The sequence below is a fragment of the Scleropages formosus genome, chromosome 20, assembly GCF_900964775.1.
Source record: "Scleropages formosus chromosome 20, fSclFor1.1, whole genome shotgun sequence".
NCBI classification, from domain to species: domain Eukaryota; kingdom Metazoa; phylum Chordata; class Actinopteri; order Osteoglossiformes; family Osteoglossidae; genus Scleropages; species Scleropages formosus.
This window is the reverse complement of record NC_041825.1, coordinates 23,362,495-23,380,398: the sequence shown is the minus strand read 5'-3', so window position 1 is coordinate 23,380,398 and position 17,904 is coordinate 23,362,495. Positions and strand designations below refer to the sequence as shown.

The 17,904-nt window shown below is 41.4% G+C and overlaps 2 protein-coding genes across 2 annotated transcripts; one reads left to right on the top strand and one right to left on the bottom strand.

The window, feature by feature from the left end:
- Window positions 1-727: 727 nt before the first annotated feature.
- On the bottom strand, window positions 728-2,383 carry phf5a (PHD finger protein 5A). The gene is made up of 4 exons (XM_018761735.1): window positions 2,278-2,383; window positions 1,545-1,568; window positions 1,047-1,213; window positions 728-927 (listed from the first exon to the last, which is right to left on the bottom strand). Exons 1-4 carry the CDS (start codon window positions 2,327-2,329, stop codon window positions 838-840), a joined length of 333 nt encoding a protein of 110 aa, XP_018617251.1. The 5' UTR covers window positions 2,330-2,383; the 3' UTR covers window positions 728-837.
- A 3,428-nt stretch (window positions 2,384-5,811) lies between these two features.
- aco2 (aconitase 2, mitochondrial) lies at window positions 5,812-16,585 on the top strand. The gene is made up of 17 exons (XM_018762120.2): window positions 5,812-5,909; window positions 7,626-7,768; window positions 9,339-9,597; window positions 9,783-9,875; window positions 10,548-10,706; window positions 10,956-11,106; window positions 11,488-11,592; window positions 11,716-11,807; window positions 11,959-12,064; window positions 12,345-12,502; window positions 12,595-12,668; window positions 12,778-12,889; window positions 12,990-13,268; window positions 14,143-14,334; window positions 14,809-14,941; window positions 15,215-15,336; window positions 15,418-16,585. The coding sequence occupies exons 1-17, from the start codon at window positions 5,874-5,876 to the stop codon at window positions 15,547-15,549; spliced, it is 2,346 nt and encodes a 781-aa protein (XP_018617636.1). The 5' UTR covers window positions 5,812-5,873; the 3' UTR covers window positions 15,550-16,585.
- The last annotated feature ends 1,319 nt before the right edge of the window (window positions 16,586-17,904 follow it).

Sequence of the window (17,904 nt, the reverse complement as noted above, 5' to 3'; positions counted from 1 at the left end):
CAAATTTAATTGATAATCAGATGATGCGATAATTTTAAGTATTTGTCCAGACCATTCTCTTTCAATTGGTCACAATGTTTTGAGCAGAAGAAAAAGTCACATGCAGCACTTCACAAAAAAACAATTTGTAACCTGTATATATCAGGGAATAAACACTGCCTAAGAGAAATAGATCTGCAATCTAACCTAAGAACTGAGTTTTACACCTTAAGGATGCATTATACCTCATCTCTACACAAGAACTGTGATGTTGAGGTTCTTTAGATCTGGGTCAAGGGCACCACACAGGTGCATCAGGCTAAAAAGTTAGTTATATATTTGGGAGGTCCTTTTCTCCAAAGCTGCATGCATTTACAAATATTTATTTATAACCACAAAAAGACATGGGTTATATTTCTCTTGAAAGAGTAAATCTGACAGTAAAGGGAGTGCTGTATATTTTACTACAAAATTTTTTTTAAAAAGCATTGTAAAAAAATTGCCTCTACAGGGTTAGTGGAAATATTAATGTATCTGCTGGGCATAATTTTTTGGTAGCTATCACTATTCAGCAATACTGCAGTATAAAAAAAATAAACTTACTGACAAATTGAGATTGACATATACAGTTAGACAACCCAACTGGGTGAGGCAACAATTTCACTAAGAGTGAATTGCAATCAAAAAAGTATTTTTAAAAATGCCTATTGCTACCACCTTACAAACATACCACAAATATATAACAAAATTGTACCACAAAAATGTTTATTAAATCAAAATCCTTTGCAAATAAGAGTGAAAACAGCTTCAATTCTAAAAGCATAACGGTCAAAATTCAGAGTCCAGTTAATCTGGTCTTCACCTCTTCTTGAAACCGTATTTTTTTCGCTCATAGAAGAGATCAGTTTTAGAGCTTCCCAGGTTCACAATCTTAGGGCAACCATCTCTCTGTGCAACAAAACAGAAAGAGAGAAAAAAGTAAGCAAGCAAAACTCAGAGCATGTAGTTAAAACCAATAAAATGCCACTTAAAGGTTTACTGTTCTGCTCCCTCCCCAGTTTACTTACGTCTTTCTCCTGGATGGTACACTCCTTGCAGTAGTACGCATCAGAGACTCCGGGTCCTCCGCAGATGACACATCGTCCCTGGTATGATCCGTAGTTACACTCGTCGCAGATACGGACTAAGGTGCAAGGCCTCACATACGAGTCACAGATCACACACTTGCCATCACCTGTGAGAGTGGGGATAAGAAGTGCACTTAACTAAAGGGACAAGTTCAGATTTCTGGATCTTTTAGGTAATTCATGCAATTTAAATTTAATAAATAATTCAAAAGACATGCATAACAATCAGGAATTCTAACAAAAAGTAATCAGTAACATAGGCTAGGAAAAATGATCCACGTTTAAATTCGCTATTCTGAGTGCTTGAAACCATGTCACCCAACAATATTTACCAGAATGTAAAACAAAGATTCTGAATACATGGAACACAACTAGTTATTAGGAATTTAACGACATTCACCTTGCATTACATTTGCATGAATTAATGGTTTTACTTACATTTTTCACACAGTCTACCGATGGCTGAAAAAAGAACAATAAAATAAGTCGTTAAAACATTATTTTTACAGTCTTGCAAAACGTAATTGGATACAGCGGTGCCAGTATTGTTGTCCATATTTTAATATCATTGCAAATGTCAATTGTTAACTGTACCTTCTCGTGGATTAGGCTTAGACATAAAATGTCTGGTCTTATTATTTTCACCTAATAGAGTTATAGACCCAAATTACAATTTATTTATTTATCAGATGCTTTTCTCCAGTAACTTCCAATGAACTCTATGAAGTGTTACCAGCCCACACACCTTCACCAAGTGACTTACATTGCGAGATACACTACTTACAATGGGTCACTCATCCATGCATCAGTGAAACACACTCTCTCTATGCCACACAAAGGGTAAACCTGAACAGCTTGTCTTTGGAGTGTGGGAGGAAACCGGAGCACCCAGAGAGTAAACCCACGCAAACTCCGCACAGACTGAGCGGGGATCGAACCCAGACCCTATCATATCACCGAAGCGCTGTGAGACAGCAACGCTTCTCGCTGTACCACCCGTGCGTGCCACGGCAACGAATTAGCTACAGCTAAAACTAAACTGGGATGATGTTAGTTAGTGTTTTCCTTTTTAATCCTCGCTCCTTTGCTCCTTTCTATACAAATATTCAGAATTTGTACAAACTGCTATTTTACCAACAGACACACGGAACCAGCAGTCAGTACAACTCACCAACACCGGCCTGTTTCCTACAAAAGATCAGATCCGGATGATGTTTCGCCATTTTTCACCGTACACAAGTACGCGCAGCCACTCTGACCTTTCACCTTTCAACTTACACTTTCCTGTGAACTTTGAACTAATAATGATTAAACGTTAAAAATATAGATTTAACTACATTAAATACACATCGACAGCGATTGAAGTTTTATCGCAAATATTTTTCATTTAAAGTAAATTTTCGACTCTGTTGCTGAATTTAAGTCGTAAGGTTATATTGCCTGATTGCGCGCGTGATCGTGACTTCGTAATGCGCATGCGCTTGCGCTGAGAGCCGTCGTGATGTCATTCTTTTTCAAGCGGCTTTTGTAGCTCATTGAATCTGCGCAGAACTGAATGCTGCGCCCTATCGTAGGTATCCTGCATAGCACTGTTTTCTCCCACACCAGCACGGATTAATTCCAGAACCCATTTAAACACCTTCCCTTTGGTTCAGAGCAAAATTCTGAACCACAGAAAAAGAAATTCTCATTCACTGAATGATTCAGTGTACAGTACAGTATTGTTCATTGGCACTGACTGCTGTTCTCTGTTGAATCCCAGCTGCTATACTGTATAGCCTTGGTCAAGCTATTCAACCTGAATAAATACTGTATCATTTTTCTGCATGAAGCCAATAGAAAAAATATGGTAGACTAATAAAAGGTAAGTGCACGCTGCTTGTCCGAGCAGGGTCATGGCAAACCGGAGCCTAACCCAGCAACAGAGGGCGTGAGGGGACACACCCAGGATGGGACGGCAGTCCATCACAAGGCACACTAAGCGGGACTCGAACCCCAGACCCACCAGAGAGCAGGACCCAGCCAAACCCGCTGCGCCACCGTGCCCCCATCTAAAAGGAAAATGGTTCATTCATTTTTGACACAGTTAAGTCACAACATGCTGGTATCTGACCATACCTGTGATAATACAGGAGGAAAATCTTGTATTTTATTGACAAACACTGCTCACTTGGAAAAGCAATGGTGAACAGGGAGCATAGTACTTGGAACTACAGCCTTTGATCTGAAACCCATATCCTACTGATCAAAGTACCTAACCTAAATAAACCTAACTTAATAAAATAAAGTTACCCAGCTGTATAAACTGATAAATCATTGTAATCTGCTTTTGAGAAAAGTGTCAGCTAAACAAATATAAAAAGAATCCATCTGCTGAAATACTGATACTTCTCCTGACTCCCGTTTCAGGGATAAATTTACAGTTACATTTATTTATTTAGCAGATGCTTTCTCAAAAGTGATGTACATCTCAAAGAACAATACATAAAGTGCATTACATACACTGGAATAGTTTGAAACAGCACTGATTTCTCTGACCCTTCATTCTGTGCCGTGTCTCAGTAGAAATTGTATAAATTTGTAAAGATAACTGCATGTCTCACCAGGTGTTTTGGCATGTGTCCCTGACTTCCCCTCAGTTTCCCTCAACAGGGGTTCCTCTGGGCTCAGCACTAAGGCCCCTATTTTTTTCAATCTATATCTCTGCCCTCTGTTCTTCCACTTCACAGCTTCTGCCATCACGCTTATGCTGATGGTACCCAGTTCTTCTCTTTTTCTCCTGCAGGTACAGGCCAGTGGTGACACACGAATCCCGTGCTGACAGACAAATCCGTGCTGACAGAGGATGATGTCCATCTGCCATGACGATTGAGACGTTCCATGCCGAGCTGGGGATCCAAGATGCCATTTACCAACATTATCATTATTACTTGTTACACAGTGGCTTATAAATTGTTACTTTCTAGAAAGCCCAGGAGTGGTGGGCAACCACTGGCCCGTGGACCCCCAGAGGTTTTTTTTCTCTCTCAGCCTTCAGTTGGGAGCTTTTGTTCCTTTCCCCAGTGGCCAGTAGGTATACTTATAGCTCTCTAATAAGTTCTTCATTATGGTAGCCATTAGTCGACTGTCTTCTTTCTTTGTAGCTGTTTTTCTTGCTTTATGCCTGTGTTAAAGCGCTCTGTGTCACTGCGTGAGAAGAGCGCTCTATAAAAATGAATTGAATTGAATTGAATTGCCTGTCCTGGGTGTGTCCCCTCCCCCTCCAGCCTTACGCCCTGTGTTGCCAGGTTTGGCTCTGGCTCCCCGCGACCCCGAATGGGACAAGCGGTTCAGAAAATGTGTGTGAATTGAATTGAGGTACAGATGCATTGTCTCGTATCACCACTTGCCTCTCAGACGTGTTAAACAATTATGCCTGGAAGCCCCCAGGTTCTGCTTGTTTGCGAGAGCATATTGTGTACAACACAAAAATACGAAATACAACAGCAAAGAGAACATTATTTATAAAGATACTATAAAAAGAAAAGAGGCAGGATAATAAGAATACAGATTACAGTTTAAATTAAAATCTTGAACAATTTAGAGTGTAATAGTTGTAATTGCTTTTTTTATTAGTGGAGTCTTGGATAGTAGTAATGTACTGTTTGATTTAATTTGAGAGTGCTATAAAATCAGGCTTCATATCAGAGAATGTGTGTTTATGGATATGACATTTGGTTAACAAATAAAATGTGATCAATTAAATAAAATTGTCCTCCTTGCAGGAATCAAAGACACCAAACCGCATATTTTCCTACAATCGTGACAAAGGTTTGCAATGATAAAAATATTCATTTTCCAATGAATATTTACACTGATGACACTTTGCAGTTTTTTTCCAAAGTATTACAGTATAAGAACAAGTCCAGAATAAGTGCAAAACAATTTCAGATTCCTCTTCATAGAATACACAGTTTTTGTTAATGGCTTTTTAAATTTATGAAGACAATGACTTGCTGGATAAATTCTGTAGATCAGTATAAAACATACCTCTCTAACTTTGTTTATAAACAGATACTTCTGTCTGTAAGGATTTTGCTTTGCACTATGAATATGTACTGTTTTGGTGCTTTCATTTTGATAAAAGTACAAAGGAACAAGCATATATCATTAATTTATTGATCATTTTAGCCAAATATCATATACACAGGTCCAAATTTGTTAATAAAAAAAACTGTTTTCGCTTATTCTTGAAGAACTTAAGAAGAACATAAACACTATCAAGGAATGTAATAATAAGGCCATTAAAACTGTACATTATTGTAATATTTTTAAGGTGTTGATGTAATGTCTCTGGTTGTTGGAGTGTTTTGTAATTTTTTGTGTATTTTTTTAAATTTACTTATTTATTTTATTTATTTTTTGTTTATTTCCCCTGGATAGGATTGTTCTGGTTCAATGTTCTTGTATTGTGAGTGTTTGAATTGTTTAATAATTTTTAAAAAATTACATACATTTATTTATTAGAAATTATACATTACACACTACACAACAATTCAGTATGTATGTATAGATATAAAATGAGTTCCTCTAAGCTACTGCGCGTCTTGCCTCAAAACGGATGTCCTTAAAAATTTCCCCCCCTTTTTTTTTTTTTTTTTTTTTTTTTTTTAAAACGAGCTTTATTGCAAAAGCGGTAAGCACAAAGGTTAAGAACCAGCTCCTTAGTGCTTCAATCACGTTACCGCTGCGTCATCTTACCGCGATACATCTTTGTCAGTGCACAAAATGGCAGCGTATTGTCTCACCGCCGCCCGGCTTCAGGTAAGCAAGAGCTTTTTATTTTTTTTATTGTCAGGCGCGGAATACATTTGTATTATCTGGAAATTTTGTTTTTAGACTGAGGGTGTTTGTGCAGAAAAAAAAGGTAGCAGAAAGGTACACGAAGGAGAGTGTGAGAATCGCCTCAGCTGGCCTGTGCACCAGGTCACTGCGCCCCCGTATGTTTCCGCTGCTGAGCTCCTCTTTAGCGCTTTCTCGTAATCATGTGCCGTGGGCAGAGAAGAGAGTAAAAATCTGTGCACACACTTATTGGCATAGGAGGAGGCCGTTGGAATACTATCTTAGAGTAAAAATGAGTGTGTTGAAGGAGACACTGCTCGTTCAAGGTGAAGACAAGGTTACTAACTGACGAGCTTCCCGCTGTCCGCTTACGAGTCTGTCAACCGCGGCAAACTTGACGTAATAAAACGCATTTTTTTTACACACCTTCCGGTTCCTCAGGCACGGATTTGAACACTGATTTTGTACGATTGCTAATTGAGAGCCTTCAATACCTAATACGATTTTATTCTCCATACTCTGCTCTGGTGGACCATGACCCATCATCGCATTATTTATGCTTGTGCCAGACCTGCTAAGTATAAATCATCATGTCATCTTACTGCGATGACAGGGCAAGCTCATGCTCTTCTCATTTTCTTTCTTTGGGCTGCCGCTTCTTCTTCTTATTATTATAATAATATGGGGAAGCTGGTAGTGTAAATGGTTCGAGCTGCTGGTTGCAGATTCAAGTCTCACCACCAGCTGTAGTACCTTAACTTAAGTAAGGTACTTACCCTATTGCTCCAGTTAATTACCCAGCTCTAGTATGGGTAAATAATAAGTAGCTTAACACTGTAAGTTACTTTTGAGAAAGGCATCAGCTGAATGAAGTAACGTAGTTATATGATTGTCATCTGATGCTTTTATCCAAGGTGAACATTGTTAGATAATCAGTTTTACAATTATTTACCTATTTATGCAGAATGGAATTATTACTCTATCGCTACGGGTTATGTGCCTTGATCAGTTCTGGACTCTAAATTCATAGTATTACATTAGTCAACTAAATTCTGAATTGTGCTAAACTAAAGATTTATTATAATTTGTTACATGCATTCTTTGTTACACACATTCTACTCAGACCAAAGTGAGAACAATGTGATGGGAAGGTGGAAGGGAGCTCCTTTATCCTTGTGTAGTTTTTCAGCTTATCAATTTTGCTGCCATTTGGCATGAAAGCCTTCATGTTATGTAGTTAATATTTGCCCATAGTAGCTGTCTTGCATTATGGTTGCATTTTTTTATTTTCATAGACATAATATTTAACCCCCCTTTTTTTTTTTTTGCGCTCACTTGATACTGTTCATTGTGAGCAGTCTGAGTGGAAATATTAAATCTAGAATCCACTGATGATGTTGCTTGTGCTTTATATCATTTTGATTACATCAGATTTATTTTGTCTAAAGGCTAAGGGAGTTATTCATTTACATTTTACAGTTTGTTAGACATTTAGTTTTATGATTTGAGCAGTGTTTCAATGTAATATGAACCATGACCTTCTTAGCATGTAGGGGTAGTTTTATGTGCTTTCACTGAGCATTTTTAAAGCTGTTTTTAATGATTTTGGGTTAAATATTGCATAATCTTAAGCCACTTTATGTACTTTATTTTTGTAGCATGTGTTTTATTTTGATCTTAGTTTTTTTCCTCCTCCAGCTTGCTTTAGGGCATGGGGTGCGGCGGCTCCATGTGTCAGCGGCCCTCTTCGTCAAGGCAAAGGTGGCCATGAGCCGTTATGAGCCCACCACTTGCGTCAACTATCAGAAGCTGCGCAGCAACCTTGACATCGTCCGTAAGCGGTCGGTCTCCTGCTCAGTACAGGTTTTCTGTGTGTGTGTTTGAAGAATTAAATGTTAAAGTAGTAGTAAATGAGCGGAACTTCCTGTTCATTGAACTTGCGTTCCATTATTATGGGCTCGTTGCTGTAAATGGTGCAACAAGGTTGCAAACTGAAAAGGTGCGTGGGGATATTTGAAATGCCCAAAGAAAGGTTGCCTTGTTCTTTTTTCTCCTCAGACCTTGTAATGAATGATGAAATTGTCTTAGAATATAACATTTCAGTGGGTTGGACCACAGTCCTGCTCTCCGGTGGGTCTGGGGTTCAAGTCCCGCTTGGGGTGCCTTGCGACGGACTGGCGTCCCGTCCTGGGTGTGTCCCCTCCCCCTCCGGCCTTACGCCCTGTGTTGCCGGGTAGGCTCCGGTTCCCCGCGACCCCGTATGGGACAAGCGGTTCTGAAAATGTGTGTGTGTGTGTGTGTGTGTGTGTGTATAACATTTCAGGTCGCAGAGTTGCGGTTTGCTTGTTTGTAATGGGTTAGAATCACAAAACGACTAATTCCGACGTGGCACGTTAGTTCTAATGGAACAGCAGCATCTTCATTTGTGTATGCCACATGAGTTGTGGAATTTTTTTAGCTTTTAAATGGTCACTTTATGTACTTCTAATTTTCTGTTTTTGTGGCACCTAATTTTCCCTTCCCAAGCCTGAGTTTTTTTTGTTTTTTGTAGTTTTTATGATTAGTGTTTTGGGCAGCTGAGGGTTTCTGCATAACTCTTACCCTGAATCTTCTAATGACATATGACAATGTAAAGGTTTGAGGTTCTGTAAAAGTGACAGTCAGACACTGACAACCACATTTTATAGAATTTTTTTTGATGAGACAAGAGCATTTAGCTTTGGTATCATCTATAATTTTAAGGCATGTTATTTTAATAAACAACTCCCTTGAAATTTCAGATTTATACACAGTAGGTATTGGACTGGTACAACTTCTGTAACATTTATTTCTACTATGTGGAAATCTAGCCTTGGGAGGGGGGTGACAGTGTAGAGTTTGTACCCTCAATATTTGAACACCTTTTCATGGAAGACACAGGTTAGAGGTATGGAAAGGGTTTTTAAAGGGAAACACATTTTATGTTCTTGTTCTGCTGTTTGTTTATATGTGATCGAAGTTGAAATGAATGAACTAAGTCTTATCAACTTTATTTAGCTCTTTGTTAAAATGTTGTAAGGGATGGCAGGCTATTTTTAACCTATCTGTCCCAGCGTTACCTGTTGCCCGTTTAAGAAATGCTCCTGTGTCTAAGGCTAAGGAGACAGGTAAACAAGAAACTGGAACAGTAGAGCTAATTTAGAGGTTTAAACTCAAATCCACAGCAAATGATGGTTGAGACAGACAAGTGGATGTCCAGGGGTTTTAAAGGAGTATTGTTGAAGGAGCTGTATGTTCCTGATATTGTCTGCTGAAGATGCAAAAGGATGATGACAGCACAGCACCTGTTTTAATAAATGATTTGGGCAAAACTGTACCAGCTAAAATTTAATAATAGCAAATCCCCCCCCGCCCCCCATGGCCATACTACAGACTGGACCGTCCGCTTACTCTGTCTGAGAAGATTGTGTATGGCCACCTGGATGACCCATCAGGGCAGGAGATTGTACGGGGACGAACCTACCTCCGGCTGCGTCCTGACCGCGTCGCCATGCAAGATGCTACAGCTCAGATGGCCATGCTGCAGTTCATCAGCAGTGGGCTTCCGCGTGTAGCTGTGCCCTCCACCATTCATTGTGACCATCTGATTGAGGCGCAGGTTGGGGGCACTCAGGATCTGCAGCGGGCCAAGGTGAGTGCGGGGGGGGGATCAAGGATTGAGGTACAGAGGGGTTTGATATTAAATTTACCACCATAGAAGTAAAATCATGAGGTCAAGTGGACTGGGAAAGCTGTTCTGAATGTATTTATGTCAAAGAAGAACTTGACATATTTGAGCATTTTTTTTCCAACCTCCCACCCCTTTGTGTGATTTAGGAAGTGAATCAAGAGGTCTATAACTTCCTAGCTACTTCTGCAGCCAAATATGGAGTGGGCTTCTGGAAACCTGGCTCTGGAATCATCCATCAGGTACTAAACATAGATGTTGTATTTGGGTGCAGAAATCTCTCAAAACTGAGGTAATGCCGACTAGTTTGTGTTCCGAAACTCCTTGGTTTGGAAGATTTTTGTTCTAGATTGGCACCTGGTTCAGCATACTGTCCTAAATGAACCAATTTTTAAGCCTTTCTGAAAATTTGGTGGATTAAGTGGGGACAGCAGTTGGTGTAATGGTTAGAACCATCACCTTGCCATCATGCAACTAGGTTTTATCTAGGTTTCCTGCTCTTACTATAGTACCCTTGAGAAAGGTACTTACCCTGAACTGCTTCAGTAAAAAGTCTTTGGCTTTATAAATGGGTAAATCGCTGTAAGTAACTGAGTATACAAACCAAATGTTGTAATTTTGATAAGAGAAGTGAGCTTATTAACTAATTAGGCAGCAACAGCTTTATAACCTGTAGTACTTGGCCCTCTAATTTTATAACTGTTTAAGCAGCAAGAAATGTGTCTGGACTTATGTGCCCCTGAAAGTGAGTGCCTTTGCTTTGGATTATTGAGAAAAGTGTAACTTGTTGTATTGATGTGTATGTGGATTTTAGAGTATACCACATGAATCAAGGAACAGTGACAATATGAACTTTAACAGTTTCACAAGTATAAGAACTTTAATTGCATTGACTTTATCACCCTCCTTCCCAGATCATCTTGGAGAACTATGCCTACCCTGGGGTCATGGTTATTGGTACAGACTCGCACACACCCAATGGAGGTGGACTTGGCGGCATCTGCATTGGAGTGGGTGGAGCTGACGCTGTTGACGTTATGGCTGGCATCCCCTGGGAGCTCAAATGTCCCAATGTGAGTAACCCCACAGACCTGCTCCTTGAATCTGCTAACCACTCCTCTTTGGACTAGCCCATGTCCTTCTCTTGTTGCACTCAAATGTTTTCTTTCCTTTGTTTCCTTTTCTTTTTCTGTCCCATGACTGTTTGTTCCTGTCAGTCTCAGTCACCACCTTGTTCACAAGGATGCTCTGCTTCATGTTTCATGATGGTTTAAAATGATGATTCCTACTGCACTCACTACATACTCTTGCCCTCCTCTCAGGTGATTGGTGTAAAGCTGACAGGTTCTCTCTCAGGCTGGACATCTCCAAAGGATGTCATTCTGAAAGTTGCTGGGATCCTAACGGTGAAGGGGGGGACAGGAGCCATTGTGGAGTACCATGGCCCTGGGGTGGATTCAATCTCCTGTACGGGTGAGCACTGCTTTAGATTCCCTTTTCAGTACCATGTTCAAAAGAACACCAGTGCTGGTCTTCCTGCTGTTTGGATCCATGTGTGGTGAACTGCTGCTGGGCTGTAGTTTGCACAAAGATGGGCATACATGTGGCGGAATGAATCTGAAAAACATGTTGCTGCTGCCATTTTTAAGCTTAAACAAAGACCGTGTTTTGCTCTAAATAAGGATTGTGGAAAACAAAGCCACGTAATGTGAGTGTCACAGGAGCTACTCTTAACTACAAATTTTATTTGACAACCTTCAGTTGAGTAAATGTGGAAGATCACACCAGTTTTGCAGAAAGTGATGAACATTCCAGTGTGTGTTTTCAGTGCCTGTCTTCTTTCTGTGTATTTAGGTATGGGCACCATCTGCAACATGGGGGCCGAGATTGGGGCAACCACGTCAGTGTTTCCTTACAACCACCGCATGAAGACCTACCTGGAAAAGACTGGCCGTGGCGGTCAGTACTGTCTCCTTTGCCCACGTCTTGCTCAACCCTGCCAGCTTTAGATATCTTTACTTCCACTTACATACTGTCTTATATTCATTCACTTTACATTCGGTCCTTCCTTGATCCTTCCAGAAATTGCTACCCTGTCAGAGGAGAACAAAGACATTTTGGTACCAGACCCCGGTTGCCACTACGATCAGCTCATTGAGATCAACCTCAGTGAGGTGAGGACTGACTGAGGGGAAAAGCCCCACCACACAAGTGTGCACACACAGCTTACTGTGTTAGGCTCAGTTCCCTTTAAAATATGGAAGCACTGCACCTGTCTAAGCTGGTTATGATGCTGATGTCCTTCTTTCGAACTTTGCTTGACAGCTAAAGCCCCACATCAATGGACCCTTCACCCCTGACCTGGCCCACCCAGTGGCGGAGATTGGGGCAGTGGCTGAGAAAAGTGGCTGGCCCCTTGAGGTCAAAGTGGGTCAGTAAAAGCTAGACCAATGGGGCATTAGCGTGACTGTAGTGATCAGTGTACTCCTTTAAATCATTTTGGCTGCTTAGTGTTGGTACCTCTGAGAGCCACAAACACAGTTAACTGTAACTCCAGTTTGTACTGGAACTGTGCTACCTATTAATTCACTTTTCTGCATAATAGTCATGTGATAGTAGTTCATCTTTTAGTATGGAAAAATACAGGAGGTTTAAAAAGCTGTGTGATGGTTGTTGAATGCAGTGTGTGTACCTTCTTCCCCACCTTCCAGGTCTGATTGGCAGCTGCACCAATTCCAGTTATGAGGACATGGGACGAGCTGCCTCACTGGCCAAGCAGGCTCTGGACCATGGGCTCAAGTGTAAGGCCCAGTTCACAGTTACACCTGGGTCAGAGCAGATCCGTGCCACCATCGAGAGGGACGGATATGTAAGTGGACTCATGGGGGGAGTGGTGTTGAACCAGTAGATCACTGTGCTGTGGGTGAGATGAAGAACTGGCATATTTGTGTCCACGTGCAGGCTAAAATACTGAGGGATGTAGGAGGAGTGGTTCTTGCCAATGCTTGTGGACCCTGCATTGGACAGTGGGACAGGTAACTCCATCCCCAGGTGTCAGGCCTGCTACTCCAACCTGTGTATGCACATTTCATGTACATGATCTCTTCGTTACATGCAGATTATCTAATTTTTTGTTTTTCTTAGGCGTGATGTAAAGAAGGGAGAGAAGAACACAATCGTTACGTCCTTCAACAGGAACTTCACAGCTAGAAATGACGCCAACCCAGCTACACACGCCTTTGTTACTTCCCCCGAGGTGCCATACTCAGCCATGCATTAATTGACCAGTGTGTCACCTCATCCATGCACATTGGACCCCAGGTTTAACCCTCTTCAACCCCCTTTCGCTGGTGCAGATTGTCACAGCCCTGGCCATTGCCGGCACTCTAAAGTTCAACCCTGAGACAGACTACCTGACAGCACCAAATGGGGAGAAGTTCAAGTTGGTACCTCCTACAGGCGATGAGCTGCCAACACGTGACTTTGACCCAGGCCAGGACACCTACCAGCAGCCGCCACCTGATAGCAGCTCTGTGCACGTAGATGTGAACCCCCAGAGCAACCGATTGCAGCTGCTGGAGCCCTTCGAAAAGTGGGACGGGCGTGACCTGGAGGACATGCAAGTCCTCATCAAGGTGGAGGGTTTGGCTGGGCTGTCTGCTGCATGATGCATTGGTAGTACAGGCTGGCATGTGTTAACACACCACATACCAAGTTATGGGTGCTTCCACTCCTTTAGGGCCACCAACCTACAAGTTAGTTACCCTGGTTAAAGACTACTTCAACACCAGGTGAGATAGCATATGGTAATAAAAATTAGTCATAACCACTGAATGCTGATGAAATCCAGCACACGCTTTGGCCCTTGTGATTTGGAAATGTTCAGCCCTAAAGAATTTTTATTATTTTTAATTTGGATGCATTAAAAAAATTAGTTACAGAAAAACTCATTCAGTCAAAATTCTTCCAAGTGTAAATGTTATCTTGATCACTGACACTCATGAACCCCACATGCAACTTGTAAACAGCATGGAAGAAGGCCAAATTCAGGTATCTCCACACTCCTGTTATGTTTCAGTGCATCTATTGTTTGTGTGTATAAATACAGGTCAATCCTGCTGCATAACACAAAGAAAATTCAGAAACCAGATGAGTGAATAGAATGCAATTACAAACATTGCCTGATGTATTCATCTTAAATTTTTAGCTATTTGTAACATCTGAAACCAGTGTACTCTGATGTGCATGGTGCACAACATTTCTCTGAACATGGGTGTATACTTGATTAATTATTTCAATAGCTCCACAGTGTTTTAGGTGACTTTCTGGCACTTTTTTAAAAAAAAAAAAAAAAAAAAAATGTTCTAAAACCTGATGGACACCCCCTGTTTACGCAGTTTCTGCCATGCGGCAATACACTGAGAAATGCTGAAATGGGCCTAATTGCTAATGATGTCATCCATTTTCCACTCTCCGCTGCTGCTGGTCCTCCACACCCCCACTTTCCAGGTGAAGGGCAAGTGCACCACTGATCACATCAGTGCTGCTGGCCCTTGGCTCAAGTTCCGTGGTCACCTAGACAACATCTCCAACAACCTGCTAATTGGTGCAGTCAACATCGAGAATGATGCTGTCAATAAAGTCCGCAACCAGCTGACTGGCGAGTACGGTGGAGTTCCTGATATTGCCCGTTACTACAAAGTAGGTGGTGCACAGATGTTTGGAGTTACTGCTATTAGCTAGGAGTAATGTTACTGTTCATAATCTTTGCATGTTACAGTTTAACTGGGACATTAATTACGTGTGTCAATGAACACATTATTGAATATTGAGTGTCGCAGTGGTGATGTGTGTATTGTCAGCTGTGTTCTTTCAGTGTGTGGTTTCTGTCTGAGAAGCTATGATGCCCAAAACATCAGGTACCTTTTGTAATGGGGCAGCAGGTAGTGGCAAGATACTTGCCCTAAATTGCTCCTGTAAAAATCAGCTGACTGTATAAATAATTGTAGGTGCTGTTTATTTGTAAGTCGTGTTGGGGGAAAAAAGTATCAGTTAAATGAACAAATGTGAACGTAATGGACTCTTGATGTGGTTCAGAATATGCTCAAGTTATTGGGGTGTCACTAGAGCTTTGTGGAGTGTTGACCTGTTCTAGTTGTGTCCTTGCCTCTGCAGAAGAATGGTATTCAGTGGGTGGTGGTTGGAGATGAGAACTATGGCGAAGGCTCCAGCAGGGAGCATGCTGCCCTGGAGCCCCGGCATCTTGGTGGAAGAGTCATCATTGTCAAGAGCTTCGCTAGGATCCATGGTAGGGTGGACAGCTGTGTGTGCGCATCCAAAGCTTTCACTCTTGCTGTTCATTTCAGGATGCTGAGAAAACAGGATTTAGTGTCACAATCAGCACAAAATGGTATATGTGTTGCTTGCCATCACCTGAGCTCCAAAGACTCTGTAATTTTGGTTGCTTAGCAGTAGTAGTTTTGTATGTATCTAGAATGCCACATGGTTGCTTTAGAAGTTTAGAAATGTGCTTCAGGATTTTGCTTACAAACAAGACAACTGTTTTTGTTTTTCCTCACAGAAACTAACCTAAAGAAGCAAGGCCTGCTACCCCTGACCTTCGCTGACCCTCACGATTACGACAAAATCCGCCCTGATGACAAGATTTCCATCATTGGTCTCAAAAAGTTTGCTCCTGGCAAGGCAAGGCATTTGAATTGTCTGCTTACGACGAGAGGTAATACCAGCTCTAGATCTCCGGATTGATCGCCCATTTCCTTTCAGCCGCTGAAGGCAGTGCTCAAGCACAGTGACGGCAGCCAGGACACCATCCAGCTGAACCACACTTTCAACGAGACGCAGATTGAGTGGTTCCAGGCTGGCAGCGCCCTGAACAGGATGAAGGAGCTCCAATGAGTGGGAGGCATTCAGGGAGGAGCTTAAGAGTCAGAGGAAGAACCACACAAGTAGGAAGAGTTGTAAGAATATGGATCGTACATTTGCATACATACATACGTCATAAATATCTGTAGGGATTTCCACTGATTACTGTATAGACGGGAATACACACTGACATGAATCCAAGGTGTATAGATTTGACATACACACAGAAGACAGGTTATTGTGCAATCGTAAAGGTTATATTCAGTTGCTTTTTAAGTGGAGCATATGATTTAAACAGATGCAACACGCCATAAGGATGTGAAGGGAGGGCCCAGACAAGCAAGGAATGGATGTCTGACTATTTCAGGCCAGCACTGGACCTTATGTTCCACATGTTCCTGTAGTGGTTCCCAGTGTGGTGTTGTGTCACACACGTGCGCTGTACTGTACGTTACCTCCCAGTTGTCATTCCCCCGCCTCCGTCACATCTGATCCAGACTGATAGCAGTGTGCTCTGCATTCCTTCCGTTGTTTTCAGAAGTAACAGTATCGCCCAACACACGTGACTATATAGGCAGTCAGGGTGAAGATTTGTCTTTGTACAACAGCTCCTTCCCCCTTGGCCTTCCGTTGGTTTTCGAGTTTCTACTCCAAATGGTTTCCATTGCAAATGTTATTTATTGACATTTCTCTCTACCTCGAACTGTGGACATTGTATCAGTTAGTGTCGCAGTCCTTTGTAGAGGAATCACTCCTTATGGTTAAATATTTGATCCCACATCAGTTAAACCTTGTGCGGATCAGCATTATTGCATTATCCATTCTTCCACCGAAACAAGCTGTAAACATTTATCAAATGCAAGGTTGTTTTAAACTCTTGTATCTGTCCATTAATGCATTTGATCTGGTTATTACCGCAGAGCCCGAGGAACTCTTGAGTTTCTTGCACTCCTTTGTGGTGAGGACTTTGCTGCTGTCTCAGCACACCTACAATGTGCTTCCCTCTCTGTAACCTTTGTGCTCCAAATTGCCCTCCCTTGGCAAGGATTGACATCACTTGAACGTCAATGTGTTGCTTGTCTCCTTTGTTTTATTTTTTTTCCTGTTTTGAATTTGCTATTCAGTTGCCATTAATTATGTCATAAAATGGATATATGATTGAATAGTGGCCTCTGCTTCTTGATGTTTGTTTGCATGTGCACACATACATGTGTATATATACACACACAATTTCAATTAACAAAAGCTGTGGCAAAATGGATTGTTAGATATGTGGTCCTTGAGTTATATGCAACCTGCATTGGGCACCCGATTACTACCTTTTGTTACCTGGTTGTTCTTTATCAGTATTGCGGTGGTCCCGGGCCAGTCCTGGAGTTCTGCATTGAACTGTGGAAGCAGTGCTTTCACTCATCATTTGTACTCAGTTAGTGACAATTATGTTATGAATGCAGACGCCGACAACGGTGAAATGTGATACAGTAACTGGCTAGCAGCTTTTGTCAAAGCTGATTGATGTCTTTCTGAGGTATGATTAAAATACTGGGGAGAAATCATCTGTTTGTCCAGAGAAGGGTTGCGATGGCAGGGCATGAGGTAGGGTACATACGGGATGGGACACCAGTCCATCACAAGGTGTTTGCTCACACACTGAGGACAATTTAGTTACCAAATTACCCAAACACATCTTTTTGCACTATGGGAGGAAATCAGAGCACCCAAAGGAAAAACAAATGTGGTGATGACATGCAAGCTCCACACGGATGGAGCTGGTTTCAACCTACAGTCCAGCAATTGTGAGGCACCAGCACTACTTACTGTGCCACTGGGAGAGACATCTGCTTTGGAAAAAATAGTGTCCTGCTTACAGGATGCCCTACTGAAACAAGTGGACTTCTTACTCTATTCAGGTTTTGAGCGCTGATTATTTACAGGTACATGGTTAAACCTATGTGTTCTCATGGTAACTTGCTGTCCCTGGATCTTCAAGTTTACTTCAAAAGAGTTTAATTTGTTTAGGTTTTTACAAGTACAAACATGGCACACTAATGAAAACTGCTGTACTCAATCTAAAATTAAGCATAATCCACTCCTAGGTCAGTATGACAGAGAATGTATGTTGGGTTATTTTGACTTGCTATGATATACTTTTAACCTTTATTTGCTAGGCTGTTACCCTGTATTGCTCTTTATACCACTACTCACAAATGACTGCATTAAACATCTTTGCATTTATTTATTTAGCAGACCATATCCCTATACAGTAGCTAGTTTTGGCATTGTTTGTGTGATCCAGTACATGGTTTAAGAACATAACCAGTTTTGCAGTGTCATCACTATAACTCATAGATTTGTGAATGTATAGAAGTATCTTCTGTTAAAAAAAAA